Genomic DNA, 14529 nt, shown 5'->3' with positions numbered 1-14529 from the left:
TTAGTAGTAGTAATAGTCTTTAAGGTGGTGTTCGTAACTAGAAGTTGATTTGTGATGGCGAGAGAAGTAAAGACTTCCCATTAAGGGTCATTATATACATCGAAAGCCCCAATAGACGTCATATCACTGACTAGCAATCGCGGGAAAGCCTCTGAGGTCAAGATGCGCTCATTGGGGGTGAGGCGTAAAAACCAGGTTGTTTGGAAATTGTGGAGTTTGGGAGTTGAGCCGGTGGACAATCCGATGATTGTGGAGAATTGAATTAGTGAATAGAGGACTGGATCGGGTTTGTAAGATGCAATCGTCATAGTCTTGCACTCGCAGGTTTATCACTCATTCTCCACTAACTATGTTACTCTACTCGTGGTGTACTCGCGTCTAGGATAAAGAACCAGAACATGCAAATGCCTAGTTTGTATGGCAGCTCAGCGCCACTCCATACAAATAATCCCTGCTTTCTCACTTGCATGTTCTGGTTCTTTTTCCCTGACGCGAGTAAAGCACATATCTGAAACCTATTTTTCATTTCAAGGTTACTCGATGGAATGTAATCCGTTTGTAGGCTTTGTGGCTGTCTTGGCGCCTACGAGCGCGGCATGTAGAGACTTGGCGGACCAATATCGACAAGTCGGTGATTTGCTTGCGGTTGGGGATTCGATCGTCATTGATCACCACAGGGGAGTAATTAAACTACCAATGGCTAGTAGAGTTTGTAGCAGGGTGGGAGTTATCCGAACCACAAGGAATTCTCCACATCTCGAGATGTCCTTCGTTGTGAACCTTAACGTCACGTCATAAAGACGAAAATTGAATATTATCAAAAAAAAAAACGAGGAGAGCACCCAACTCCACTTTTTCTTCCTTCCTTCCATTTATCTTTCCCCAGACAAGGACCTAAGCTTAATTGGTGACGCAAGGGGAACAAAGGGCACTCAAAGCGCTGAGATCCAAGATCCGCGGAGAGTTATGCGGAATTTCAAGATTTCTGCATAGATTTTTGATTCTTCTGCTGGCAACGAGAAGTGTGTTTTGGTTAGAAGTGGTATTGTGATTGTGGCTTTCGGCATGAGTGAAGAGGTCATGGGAAATCGGATCACCCAACGGGTATCGGGGCCTCTTGTCTTTCGTCTACGGTAACCGGTGAAAGGGCAAGTACTAGCCGGATAATCCTGTTTGTTTCAAGGCGAGAGGAAAGCTTGAGCGGGCTAGACTTTTTAGATCTCTGCTGTGACGTTTCTTGAGAGCCGAATCTTTCACACCGGTCTTACTTGAGCATATCACATCTACTCTGTTCCAAAATCCTAAACTCCCACTTTCCAGTTAATTCCTAAATTTCGAAAAAATCTTTGGTATCCCAACCTTCGAAAGACGACATTTGAACACCTCCGGTTACAGAGATGCCTCTAGGTAGAAAAATTAAGAGCGCACTCTTGAGATTACCTTGTGGGCATGGGGGGTCTAAATTCAAAAAAGACGACTCTGGGCTTATTGCCCCTCGAATGCGTTCTCCGCCTACACGGACTGGGGCTTCGGAATCTGCAATAGCCCCAGCACTATTGGTTGCTCCCCAGGCAAGAGAATCTCGTAGTTCTCGTGAAGATACCCTAATATCCAGAGCGGCAGGGGCAGGAGCAGGAGCAGGAGTGGGAATAGGAACGGGAATGGGATTAATGGGAGTGGGAGCAGATACAATAAGAGTAGCGGAGGGGGAAGGGGGCGAAGAAACGAAGCAAGAACCTACGTTTATTGCTGATAATGATCAAAACCCCCACATACCTCGTGATTCGGGGTATGAACCTGGCCCGGCTGAGCCAGTTCGCTCAGGTACCATTTTCAATAATCCTGGACATATTCATATCACTGATTATGGGAATCCTTCGGAGGCTGTTTCTCCTACACTAATCGAGCCAGAACCGCTTCGTACTCATGAACAAACTCTGGATACCGTAGCCGCCGACGAGAATCGAAATTCACCAGTAGGTCGTTGCTTTCCGGATTTTACATGCAACACTAATACTCACTCGTCTTTGCATCACACAGCCTCAGCTGAGAAATGAACTTTGTCGAAATTCTTCTGACGATAGCCAAACCAGTGATTACTCGAACCACTGTAAGTAATCTGAAACCTTAGTATCCTAAATTTAATTCAACTAACGTTGTTACTTGGATAGCAATAACACAATCCCTCAATCCCAACAGCCGCCCTACTTCTAAAGTCTACTATGGGCAACGGTACGACGGTGATCTTCGCAAACAACGATTTCCACCGAAATCAACAACAGCACCTCCGGAAACTGCGGGACCTTCTCGTCCTCTCCCCAGACCCCCTCTAGGGGTGGTTCCCAGTTTTATAAATACGCAGAATGTTGATACGGGTCCAAAGGTGGAAAGTTTGATCAATGAGCCCGCACGTGAGTATAATGGCATCAGTGCGAGTGAAACGAGAGGGGGACAAGAGAACGAGTATGTTTACTCGCGCGCTGGGGCTAAAGGTAAAACTATTCATAAATGCATGTAAACACCAAGATCAATAACTAAATAGCCCAAGAAATCACACTAGAGGAAGAGCAGCGATATCGTAATCCCGGACGAGAAACCTCCGCCGAGACCACATCAATTCACCAAGAGACACTAGATCGTAAGCCACAAACCTATATTCCATGACTTCATCCACTCACTAATTAGGACCAGCGGTAATACATACCGTAATCCGCCCTGTCGAGAACGAAGAAATAACGACCGTCATAACTCGCGAGATTCATCACACAGAAATCCACCCCATTGTTCAACCCATCGTCGACATAGAGCGTCTTCCCAAGAAACATTACCTCGAAACGCCCAACGGAAATTTCGTTGAGATCACCGCCGAGGAAGCAGAGCGTCAAGGATGGGAGGAGGTGTGGAGGGGCGACTTGGTCCCCGATGAGAGAAATGAAAGTAGCTTTATGGTCCGAGACACTGGCGAAGCTAAAAACGAGGAAGTACAGCGGAGGATGCCTGCCCTAGAACTGGAGCAACGAAATAAAGCCACTCCACGTACAGTCAATATTAGCCATACGTACGAGGAAGGCGTATATGAGCCGTATGGTAACGGAGACATTATGGGTGATAATGGGAGAAAGGCATCGATGCCCCTGCCGTTGGAGTTTGGCGTGAGGACCGGAAGTTCTGAAAGGGTCAAGACACCACATGGCCCGGAAAGCTATACGGAGAGGAATGTATTGGTTGGGCCTGCATATTAATTTTTTTTGGGGGGGGCTTAAGTGGCGATTATGTTCTACGGGCCGCGAGGGTTTATACGCCTTATTCTAAGAAACCAGTTAGTAAGGGTATTGTGCCCGTATCAGTGCCTTGTATAATAAAAATGCAATAATAACCTTGTTCCAGTAATTTATTCCTCATATAAACATGTGATAAATAACGAGTAGGTCTGGATATGTGAACGAGAGTGTATTTTGGAGTCTATTGTAAAAATACGTTATATAGTTTATCTACATGTAGTCTGACTAGGGACTATGTGCATCATGAGATATGACTCGGGATCACGATGGATGCAGAGTACTAGTATTAGTAAATACATGAGCGATTTATGATTATTCCTGACACACAGTGAAAACTTGTTATAAAGGTACGCTAAAGACCAGAATCTTGTATCCATAAAGGAGATTATTGCCCTTAGCAAGCGTTCGCTGAGTGTACCCAAGGGTCCCGATAAGTGAGGCAATGTTTGACTTAGCAACGCCGAAAGGCACCCGGATTTCAACGTTTTAACTAGATATTCTGATAATACCCATGATACATGAGTCTTGAGGATAGAATCAGCGCTTTTGCAAGTCACTACTTTGGGGTTTTTAGCCTACAGAAGGGTAACTTCCGACAAACAACAGTGATAAAAGGACAAGCAGCAGCTATTCATGATAATTCTTACCAAAACTATGATCCTCACCTTCTAAAGTACCATAAATTCACTTGGTATCTTGTTGGCTAGTTTCGCTGTTGAGGAATAGGGTACGTCGGGGCCGAAATTTACCCTTATAGAGCGGTTACCCTCATAGGCCGAGGAGCAAATTTGTACCTACGAAGCCCAATGAGGACCCCAACACCTACCCTTATAAGGCGAATACCCTTGTGACCCGAACCCTATTATAAGGAGATTGTACTGTATCAGGCCGAGAGGCTTGGCAACTATCACTGCTAAGACCTTAATAACATTACAGCGACTGGTACTGTGTTTATTTTGCACCATTACTTGATTAAGTATACTAGCCCCCCGTGTTTATATTCGAGTCATATAATCTCCTGACATCCGTAATGAATGTATGTTTTGGCACCGCGGCATACATAAGTACATAAACTCAACGGTGCGTATGTAAAGACATCGAGCTATATACAGGCACCGTACTAGAGGGGAAAGCTAAATAAATGAATATGTATGATGGACCGCCGGACGTGACAATGAACTATTTTTGAATTGCTTTTGCGCATTATGATATTCGTGTCATAATCACCATCACCCGCCCGCGGATATTAAAACTCAATTACAAAAGGTAGACCACTATAATAGTCATGTTTAAGAAAGAACAACCTATAAATCCCTCGACTATCACCAAAATACTGCAAGCACTGTCATAAAAAGTGCAGACCACACTGTTGCTGTTCCCTTCCTACTAATAGCACTGCTTATATCAAAAGGTAACCCCTGCCATCCAAATTCTACAGTACCCAGCTGTGCACTGTCATTCCGACAGTCTCCTCTCGTAAAATCAAGTCCCGTAAGATCATCTGGTATGTTAAAGAACATGTACTGTTCTTGTTTCAGGTTCTTAAATCCACTTGTATCATAGGGGAACTTATTTCCACTATCTGTAGCGGAAGTATTCCGCAGCAAGATGCAAGCAACCTGGCCTGGAAAACGTGTCACCAACTCTGGGTAATCCTTCATGACATCGTTATTCGTGGTATCACCGACAAGCACGAACCGACGTTGCGGAAATGTCTCAAAAATCTTATTTAGCAAGGTCTTCCTGACGGAAAATGTCTGATCGACGGTAGTAAAATTCAGAGGGCGGGTGTCAAAGGATCCCACGGGGTATGTGTGATAGATGAACTGCATGTAGACCCTCGTAGCTTGCTCTGGTGTAGTAGTGAGATAATGGAAGTGGTATGGGTTCTCAGGGTGTTGAGTCGACCAAGTGTCATAGATAGAAGGCATATTTAACCAAGGGACGAAGTCACGAGCAAATGAGTTAAATAAGCCCTCTTGAGGTTGGTAGATCTTGGTAACACGCAGGATGTCATCTATGTCGGAGATGATCGTGATCCCTTGGTTGGGTACAAGATACCCAGTTGCATTACCAGCTGAACAATAGTGAGCCTCCTATTATTAGAAGGGGTTTAGGAGAACCTTACTGTCAGTGCCATTTGTATGAATATCCAACCTGGTGATTTGTGTGGTAGTGTTACCAGGGGGCAAATCGTTCGCACTCGCGGGAAGTTGAACAAAACCATCAATTTCTCCTACATATTTATTAATTTCGTTTCTTCTAATAAAGATGCTATAAACATACCTCTTGAATCAGTTAACTTCCCCCACTGTATTTCCCCGTTCCATCCGCCGCTGATGTTCTGACCCTCTGCTACATTCAATGTGAAAACCAACTGTACATCCTCCTGCGGTAAAGATAAAATGGCGCTCGTAAGATTTCTCGCATTGTCTTTTTCATGCGGTTGCAGCTGGTCTATGTCTAAATCCGGAAGGAAAACATTTGCTGCCTTATCAAGAGTCTCATTTGAGACTGTAGCTCTTGGAGATAGAGGCTGCTTGTATGCCTGTCCGTGAATACGCAGGTTCCAGCCGCGGCCTGTGTAATTTGCATAGCCACTGGATAGGTAGTTAGTTTAGGGCGCAAAAGGAGAATAGGGCGCAAAAGGAGAATAGGGTGGGGGTTTACGAACGGGATGTTTAAGACTTCGAGAGGAAGCTCATCGATTTGAGTGTCATTGAGCCCCAGTTGATCCTTGATTTCTTGCTCGTCTGGAATGTTTGAAAAGAAATCCGGGAGGATGCCTTGCTTGATATCATCCACATTTATTTTATCGGAAGCACTAGAGATAAAATTATTAAAGTCATCTACAATACTCCTGGCGACAAGGTCTGTTGAAGTGTCTCGAACAATAAGATCCGTAGGGACACAAAGAGCTCCGTACGAAAATAACGCCAACACTGGGAGAAGCGCAAGCATAATGAGCGAACGACAAAGAATACTAAAATCTTTCTAGGAGTAGGAGCGGCAATAGTGTTGAAATGCGAGAGGCCTTGAGGATGCCATTTTATAGATCCAACTCTACAGAAAATCGGGCGCCTGACGTCATAAATTTTGACAATTCGACTGTTTATTATTATTCAGGCAAACTTCCTGTTCAAGTACGTAATATTGTGTGGTTGGTTGTTGTAAAGTAGGTTGATACTTGGCCGGTGGTATCCCAGGGTGTCTGATGACATCATGCGGCTAAAAGACATCTGTTTGGATTGCGGCTCAATAATGGAATGTTTAATTTGACTGGCTGGAAGTCATTATCCCTGATATTTGGTAAACGGATCATGGTTTGCATCTCGCTACACAGAGCATCTTCAGACTATCATAGATACAGTATTGTATGTAGAGCTTAAGGGTCGTCGTATGCGCAGCTACGACATACAAACCTACCCAGCGGGCCTAGGAATATTTCTCAATCAAAAAAAAAAAAAGACACGTTTTGGAAACAGGATGTGGGCATCACTGCAACGCTCTACTCTACTCGACACTAACATTTTGACTAGCCAGTAAAAAATAGAGTTTATCTCCCGGTACCTGATTGATGCCCTGAGTGGGTAGCTTCGAGGAGGGTTACCAGATTAGGGTTTAAGGTGTGATAAGTCCTCGGCGGCCGGAAGATCTTCTGAATAGCCAAAAATACAATCTAGCATACCACTATAGATACTCCTCATATGTACCACAGTGCCCGGAAACAGAGGAAGGATGATTCATTTAAGCCTATATAATATGTGCTCAAGTATTTACTTTCTTGGCTTCCTTCTTGTTTTTAATAACTTGGGAGAGTAGGTCGGCCGGTATATAGCTTTTTCCCCAGCTAGAATTCTCAGGTGCAAAAATTTCGGTGAGCTCATCTTGGAATTTTACATGCATCGTCACCGTGCTTCACGCCGACGATGCGCCTCTTCAAACCAATCGTCAGCGTCAATCACCTTATACTTACTCAGTTGAACCCGCTTCGCTATGAAGGGGCAAATTTGCTTTGGGAAGTGCTGCTCCTTAGAACTTTGCTTTCCAGTATTCTGGGGAGCTATGTTACATTTCCACTATTGCGAGTGCACTGGTATGAGGCGGGGCCGAATGCTCGGAGGGAATCACGAACAAACCACTAAATCGCTGAATCTTGCACCAGGATCCCTGCGCAAATGAATACCGAGCCAAAAAGAAAGTCACTCGTACTCTGACTGATGGAACGTACACTGCCTGACAAAACTCTCAAGGATTATCATGAGGATAAAACCTATTCAACCTGAGGTAACACTGCTTATTCTCACGTCTATTTTTCTGTTAAGATAAATTAAACCTTTACCTCAGTCACTGGCGTAAGCCTTTTCACGAAGAAAAGCTGTTCTCTTTTAGATTTTCACCAGACACACAAGAGTTCAGGATCACCAAGGCTGAAATAGTTCTAGCGCTTTAGAAAAGCATTATACCCGACCGAGCCCAACATCAGATACAGGCATTTGGATAGAATGTTATCAGACCAAAGACAATTTTTGCGCTGTCTTGTCGAGATCTGATTTCGAGTGGAGAGATTCCCCGAGGCTTATTATCGTCTCCCGCCCCCAGTGGCCCTTCGGGCCCCAACAATTTTTAGTTAAAGCAACGGATGCCGTGTTGGTTAAGAATATCACAAAAGCTAAGATATGCTGCTATACCTTGATCCTACAACAAGGGTCAATACAATATGGTTTGTTGATCATTGACAGGAGCGGGGGGGGGAGTTGTAATCCTCGTCCTCAGGGGGGCTCATCCTAGCGGGTTGCTGTACGGTGTCGGACAGCCAAAACCAGCCGGCCAGAGCAACCACCGACTCCCCTTCACCCCATCGACTTTCAACAACGCAACACTTGTCCAAAAATAATGTTCTTTTGTATAATGGGTCTAATCATGGTTGTAAACATCCCCATTAAAGGGGATTTAAAATAATTAAGAACTGGCTGCACTATGACCTCTCAAACATTTGGTGCAATCTGCCCGAAAAAAACATAGGTGTGAAATAATAACTTTAATAGCTTTATGCCAAGGCGGCCACACTAATCGGGATAATTCTTACCCTATTGGGATGATTCGATGATTATTATTACCCGATTAGGACTAATTTCTGGCTTGAAAAGAACATGAGGGTTGATTTTGACTGTCCGGCGCTGTACCTACATGTGCTCCTCTTTCTTTTTTATCCTTCTCACCCCCAACTAATAAATCATCTATCCATTCGTGCCAACAAATACCACCTTTCAAAACCTACGAAATTTATCACAACTACACTCTCGAGGTTTACTCAGGCTCGCATATCAAGTATGTATTTGCGCAACCAGCAAAACACACACAGAATCCAGAGAGCTTTCCCATCTCCCCTGAAATTATGTCTTCTATCTAGACACCTGAAAGACTCTACAGGCCACTTTTAGGCCATATCTACAAAGGACAAGCCCTGAAGGTGAAATGTGTCTAAAAGGGTCCTTTTATGGCACCTTTACTAGTACCAGTATCTCAATTGGGCCAAGAATTTGAAACATGGTCCTCCTTTATCAAAATTATACTATACTTGGTCGTTGATATTTTGGTTTAGGTGTGGGACTTTTTATGAGTTGTTGAAAACCTCGATTTTTAGTGTGTTTTGCTGGTTAAGCAGATACATAATTGACGTGCGAGTATTGTTACGAGGAATGTAACGAGGATTTCCTTTCAGAAAAGCTTTAATTTATTTATTTGACGACCGGAAAGGCCTTCCCTTTTTAAATTCTTACAATAGAGCTTGTGCACAACAGTAATTACATGTAATTGAAAAAAGAAAATAGAGTATCAATATGGTTTTTTTTTAAATATAACTTATGAGTCACCCCATAAATATATTTTATAATTATTCCTAGGACAGGCATGGTCCATAGCTGTGTACATAATATATAAATGAATTTTCGAGTGATATATCATGAAGAGCCTGAGGAGGACTTTGAAATCTACAATAGGCATGGCCTATGTAACTATACTTCTATTCAAATAACCATTGAGTCTCTGTCAGGATTCAAGAGCCCCAATTTTCCCTTTGACCAAACCTCTATTTTACATACGAACTAAAGAAAAAGTACATGTATCACTTAATAACTACCGCGCCCCTCCTACAGTCACAAGGCTATGCATTCGTTGCCGATACTGTTCCGAAAATCTCTTTACATCCATTAAAAACGATCAAAAAATAACACAAGTTCCAGACGTAATCCCACGTCTCTCTCTACCAACTAACGTCCACATCGAATCTCTTTAACTCCTTCCCTACATCTTCAATATCTTTCCTTGCCTTCATTCTCATATAAAAAATCGGACAATCCCTTGAAGAGCAAATAACTTCACAATGAATCGATCCTTGGCAACGCTGGCACTGTGTCCAGAGTCGTCCAAACTTGACTTCTAAATCGGATACTTTTTGGAGTGTCTTCTGATACAGCTCTCCGAAGCGTGGTTTGCAATTCTCGCAGACAGCGCCATCGGCCTCGGCTTTTTTTGTGAGCGGAGTTTTGCACCCCATGCAGGTTTGGGTCTTTTTAGCGAACTTCATCAGTCCACCAACCGTGGGTGCACTAACTGAGATTGTACGGGTGTGGTCTCCAGTCACTATCGTGTTTGTTAGTATTGGAGGTAAGCAATGAAGGGAAGGGGTAGAGGACTAACACAGTAATTGCGCCTTCCTTTCTCCAAGAATAGGCTCGAAGATCCTAGTCAAGGGCTTCGCAAGCTGATTGTCGAGGTAATATTTCGTATCAATAGGGACGGAGTTCTCGAGAACATAAATCGGATCTTCAGATTTCTCGTAGTTCTTTGCACCACCTGCGCCTTTGATGATGACATACGCGACACGATCTCCAAGTGTAGGCGCAGAACCGGCATCACGTTTCCTCATTCTTTCAGCAAGCTCGACGTGCGCCTGCTTAGCTGTGTAGTCTGACTTGGACAAAGCTTTGGTGATCACCAGCTGGCTCATGTCGATTCTGTTCTGCAACAGATCTGATATCATGTCCTTAACGTATCTGCGATTAAAAACACCAAGTTAGTACATGTAACCTAAATGTGAGAAAAACTAGGAACAAACGTTTGTGCTCCCTCAACATCTCGGTCAATCAACATTTTCCTCAACACGGTCTCAATGCAGACTTGTACCAATCTACAGTTGTCTCTTCGCACAGTCTCAATACCCTTAGTATCCATCTTGTCATATTTATCGGTTCTGGTCCAATACAACCCAGCATAACGTTTCTTGTTGATAAGCAAATACGGAAAATACACCTTCTCAAACTCTAATTTGATCGGTGTAATAAACTTGCTCGACACATATTGTGCAGCCTCCTCGCCTAGCTTCATAGCAGTAGGGAGGTCCCCCATTCCGAATTTTACCATCACGGAATCAGTATCACCGTAGATGACCTGAGCGTCGTGGGAGTATCCGTTCGCGATAGTATATTTTTTCTCAACCTCCTCTTTCGTCTTCTCGATCATCTGACGACCATAGCTGGTAACAGAAGAGGCAATCTGGAGACATGGCAGTTTCCCGACTGTGGCGCCGGTAATACCGTAGACAGAATTCGCAGATATTTTCAGCGCGAGCTGACGACCATTGAGTACAGCCTTTTTAAAGGGGTCTGTCTCGTGTTTCAAGTCTGCTTTGGCCTTCCTTCTAGCGCTCAAAAGATTTTCTAGAATCAAAGGTACCATCCCCTTTCGAACAGTGGCTTTAACGAACCAATCACCATTCGGAGTGATCGTATAATCCTTATTTTTCTCCAACCCAAGTCTCTCGACGACTTCTTTCTTAACAAGTGTTGTGTAACAAAGGTTATGCGCCTGCATAATACTAGGATATAGAGACGCGAAATCAAGTGTTGCGATAGGAACATCGTAGTAACCTCTAGTGGGTTCGATAACTGTAGCACCTTCATACTGCTCATCGCCGCCCTCCTGTCTTAGATTAGGAATAACCAACTGTTGTTCAGCGGCTTTTCGAAAGATCTGTGACAGAAACTTAATTTGCTGTCCACGGGCAAGCAGGTAATTGAATGGAACACCGGTAACACGGGCCATCTCTGTATAATTAACCAGACACATGAGTTTATCAAGCAATCTTTGGGGGAGATAAGCATCCTTAAGACAGTAAACTGCAAGACGCCGCCGGGACTCAGGCGTTCCGTTGAACAATTCTGTAATCATACTGTGATGGACATCCTCTTTCTGTTCACCCAAAAAGTGGGCACAAACAGAGTTAAGAGTATATGAACGAAGTTGATAATCACGTTGGATCAATTGCAAAAGGTCAAGCTGAAGACGGCCGTTGGTATTGGTGGCCTTCGTGTCACGATTTCCCATTTGCTTACTAGAGAAATTTGTGTCTTTTGATTCCACCCTGGTTTTTGAGAGACGAGTCCAGTAAGGGAAATCATGGATCTTAAGATGCTTCGCGCGATCTAGTAAGTATGGAAAGTCGAAATTGGCGATGTTGTAACCAATGATGACATCCGGATCCACCTGAATTAAAAATTCCCTCCACTTTAATAACATATCAGCTTCATTTGAGAATTCGAATACTTGAGTGTTGATAATGAGTGAACAAGTGTCCATTGTAAACACGTTCCGAACAAATGGCTTATCTTCACCATACCGTGTAACAACATTCGCAATCTGAATAACGGGGTCCTTGTCTGCTTCCGGAAAGACACCTTTCCTACCGGCACACTCGATATCAAATGACAACACTCTTAGAGGTGCCATTTTTGAATATTCCCCCTCAACCGAGTGAGCAATCAAATCCCGGTAACTGCATTTCGCTTCAATTTGGCAAGTCGAGGTTAACTCCCCTTTCGGAAGCATGTGATAGTTCCCTGCTGGCACTTCCACCCAACTCATACCAGAGATGTTCGTATCGACCATGAATCGCATGACATACTGGATATTATCAAAAGTCATAATATCTCCAGAAGGCCACATCTTCTTGTAATTTGCATCTCCACGCTCAATCAAGCCTCTCACCCGGCTGGCGTATTTAGGGTCCGTTACACTAATTTTTATGTATGGTAAGTTTTTTCCACCAGTGTAGTGGTAAAGGTTCTGGCGCATGACAAGTTGAACTGTGTGGATGATATTATCGAAGCCATTAGAAAGCTTCATTTCTAGCGCTCTTTTGTAGTCCGGTAGAAGATCGTGGGTAAAGTTTACGGGGGCCGCGACATAGAGGTATTGAAGGAAATCAGTGACGTGAAGAAGTACGGAGTGCCCATCCTATTGATAAGTTAGCAATTGCTCTTCAAGCCTTCAACAAATCCAGAAACAGTACTTCAGTAACACCGAATAACCGTAGGTTGGTCTTTCCATTCAAAGTCCCTTCTTCAACATCAATCTGTTGAAAGATGAGACTCTCCGTAGCAGGATCCCATCCAGGCTCTAAATCCGGCCTTGCCCACTTTTGGTCCCTTTCAGCATTACCTGTTTGCAAATATTAACCTAGGTCCGGGCTAATGCCACCGAAATTTCCAGGAGAAGATACAACTCACCTCCTTTCAATTCATGGATCTCCTGTGTTAATTTCTCTAGGTCGCCCTCGAAGCTGCTCTTTTTAACACTCTGCGACGCCTTCGCCAGTCGAGCTTCCCTAGTCTCGCCAACCGTTTTCGCCCCCTCTTCAATCTTAGGTTTTTTGGCGCTTGAAGCCTCAGGTGTATCTTTATCTTTTCTAAGACGACCATTCTGGTCGTATGTAAGCATTCGTCTCTTCTTCGTTGCGGCAGGCATTGTGCGCGAGTAAACTTAGATTCTGGGAGTTGTGGGTAGCCTTTCAAGTCGCGAATTAAGGTAAAAAAGATTTACGAAAAAACAAAATAGAGCAAGTTGAGCGTAGGAAAGAAATTGTTGAAAGCAAGGCTTGGATGGATGATTAGACCCTTGATGTAATATGAAGGAGGTGGTGTCGCGTTTTTCTGCTTTACGTCTCCTTTGGGAACGCGTGCTGTCCGCCACGCGTTGAGTGGTTTTTTTTTTTAGAAATGCATGAAAACTGCTAATACATAAGCGTTCAAACTTCAAAGCCTTCTAAAATGCCACATTGATTTGAAACACCTTGTTACGCGCGTAGAAGGAAAGATAAATCTTGGATACATGTACCTTAAGTACTTTATACATATCCGATTACAAGAGCCCAGATTTTGGTCCCCCCGATATTTTGATCGGATCACAAGATCCCACCCATATCATTCGGCATCCCTAAAAGCAATGCAACTACACCGGAAGATACGGTCGGTACATATTATACCTAGCACTCTACTAGTCTAGCTTGAAGTACCTACTATCTGACCTCCGTAAATTCGTACTGTTGGGATCAAACAAATGATCTTCAGAGCGTCCTCTTCTCAAATATGGGTAGTTATTTGGCTTAATTTATGTGTATGTACTCGCTAGCTGTATAGTATGTATGTAAAGAACCACGATGTCACCTTTAGCTGAAGCCTCCGCGCAAAACACTCCGGATTATTCTGTATCAATATTTCATTCAATCAACTGTATTCAATCAACTATACTAAACAACTCGCTCACCAGCCTGTGTCGTTTTGGGTCATAGGAATTCAAACTGTGTCATTTTGCGCCATATGTTACTTTACAGCGCGTCCACCGAAAAACTATGTTTATAGACCTTTTCCGTTATAATTATTGCTGATACCTCTGTGGTTTGGCTGGCTCTGAGATACTCCCCGCGAATTCGAATTCGGTTATATGATCATATATCGAGTACGAGGGGCCCGGGAGGGAGCGGGCACTAGACTAGGCTCTAGCTTTACTGTTCATGAACTGCTGAAACATGTTACACCAAAGATGAGAAGAGAACTCTTATCCTAAATCGACTCCCAGATATCACAAAGCTCTCACCCAATCAACCTAATAAGGTGTGCCCCTCGAAACTTTAATTGTAACCCTATCGCGGTAATAGTAGCAAGATGCTATTGCCTTGCAAGCACGCCATCTTTCGTCCCGATGAGACCATTCTTATGGAAGCTTTGAAATGATATGTAAATAGTACATGCAATACACTTTTAAAGCGGGCTGCTATTGCTGTACAAAATAGTTGAATACGTTTTTGTACGATTGTAGATGTAGATACGTACATTCATTATATCATGTATGTATATATATATGCTGTAGTACTCTGGGACCTGTAAATTAGTGAGGTTTAATTTTTTGG

At 43.5% G+C, this 14529-nt stretch overlaps 4 protein-coding genes across 4 annotated transcripts; 2 read left to right on the top strand and 2 right to left on the bottom strand.

Annotated features, from left to right (window-relative positions):
• Positions 1-1499: 1499 nt before the first annotated feature.
• LAJ45_03438 (uncharacterized protein) lies at positions 1500-3242 on the top strand (the record flags this gene model as incomplete). The annotated part of the gene is made up of 5 exons (XM_046113024.1): positions 1500-1976; positions 2041-2110; positions 2172-2492; positions 2561-2638; positions 2692-3242. 5 exons carry the CDS (start codon positions 1500-1502, stop codon positions 3240-3242), a joined length of 1497 nt encoding a protein of 498 aa, XP_045973901.1.
• Positions 3243-4603: 1361 nt separating this feature from the next.
• LAJ45_03437 (uncharacterized protein) lies at positions 4604-6242 on the bottom strand (the record flags this gene model as incomplete). The annotated part of the gene is made up of 4 exons (XM_046113023.1): positions 4604-5358; positions 5410-5517; positions 5568-5881; positions 5956-6242. The coding sequence occupies 4 exons, from the start codon at positions 6240-6242 to the stop codon at positions 4604-4606; spliced, it is 1464 nt and encodes a 487-aa protein (XP_045973900.1).
• Positions 6243-7210: 968 nt separating this feature from the next.
• Positions 7211-7498, top strand: LAJ45_03436 (uncharacterized protein; the record flags this gene model as incomplete). The annotated part of the gene is made up of 2 exons (XM_046113022.1): positions 7211-7377; positions 7447-7498. The coding sequence occupies 2 exons, from the start codon at positions 7211-7213 to the stop codon at positions 7496-7498; spliced, it is 219 nt and encodes a 72-aa protein (XP_045973899.1).
• A 2224-nt stretch (positions 7499-9722) lies between these two features.
• Positions 9723-13088, bottom strand: LAJ45_03435 (uncharacterized protein; the record flags this gene model as incomplete). The annotated part of the gene is made up of 6 exons (XM_046113021.1): positions 9723-9809; positions 9898-9926; positions 9984-10339; positions 10402-12578; positions 12634-12782; positions 12851-13088. The coding sequence occupies 6 exons, from the start codon at positions 13086-13088 to the stop codon at positions 9723-9725; spliced, it is 3036 nt and encodes a 1011-aa protein (XP_045973898.1).
• Positions 13089-14529: the final 1441 nt, after the last annotated feature.

Source organism: Morchella importuna (assembly GCF_003444635.1).
Source record: "Morchella importuna strain M04M26 chromosome Unknown Morimp01GS007, whole genome shotgun sequence".
Classification (NCBI taxonomy): Eukaryota; Fungi; Ascomycota; class Pezizomycetes; order Pezizales; family Morchellaceae; genus Morchella; species Morchella importuna.
This window is presented reverse-complemented; position numbering and strand designations above follow the sequence as displayed.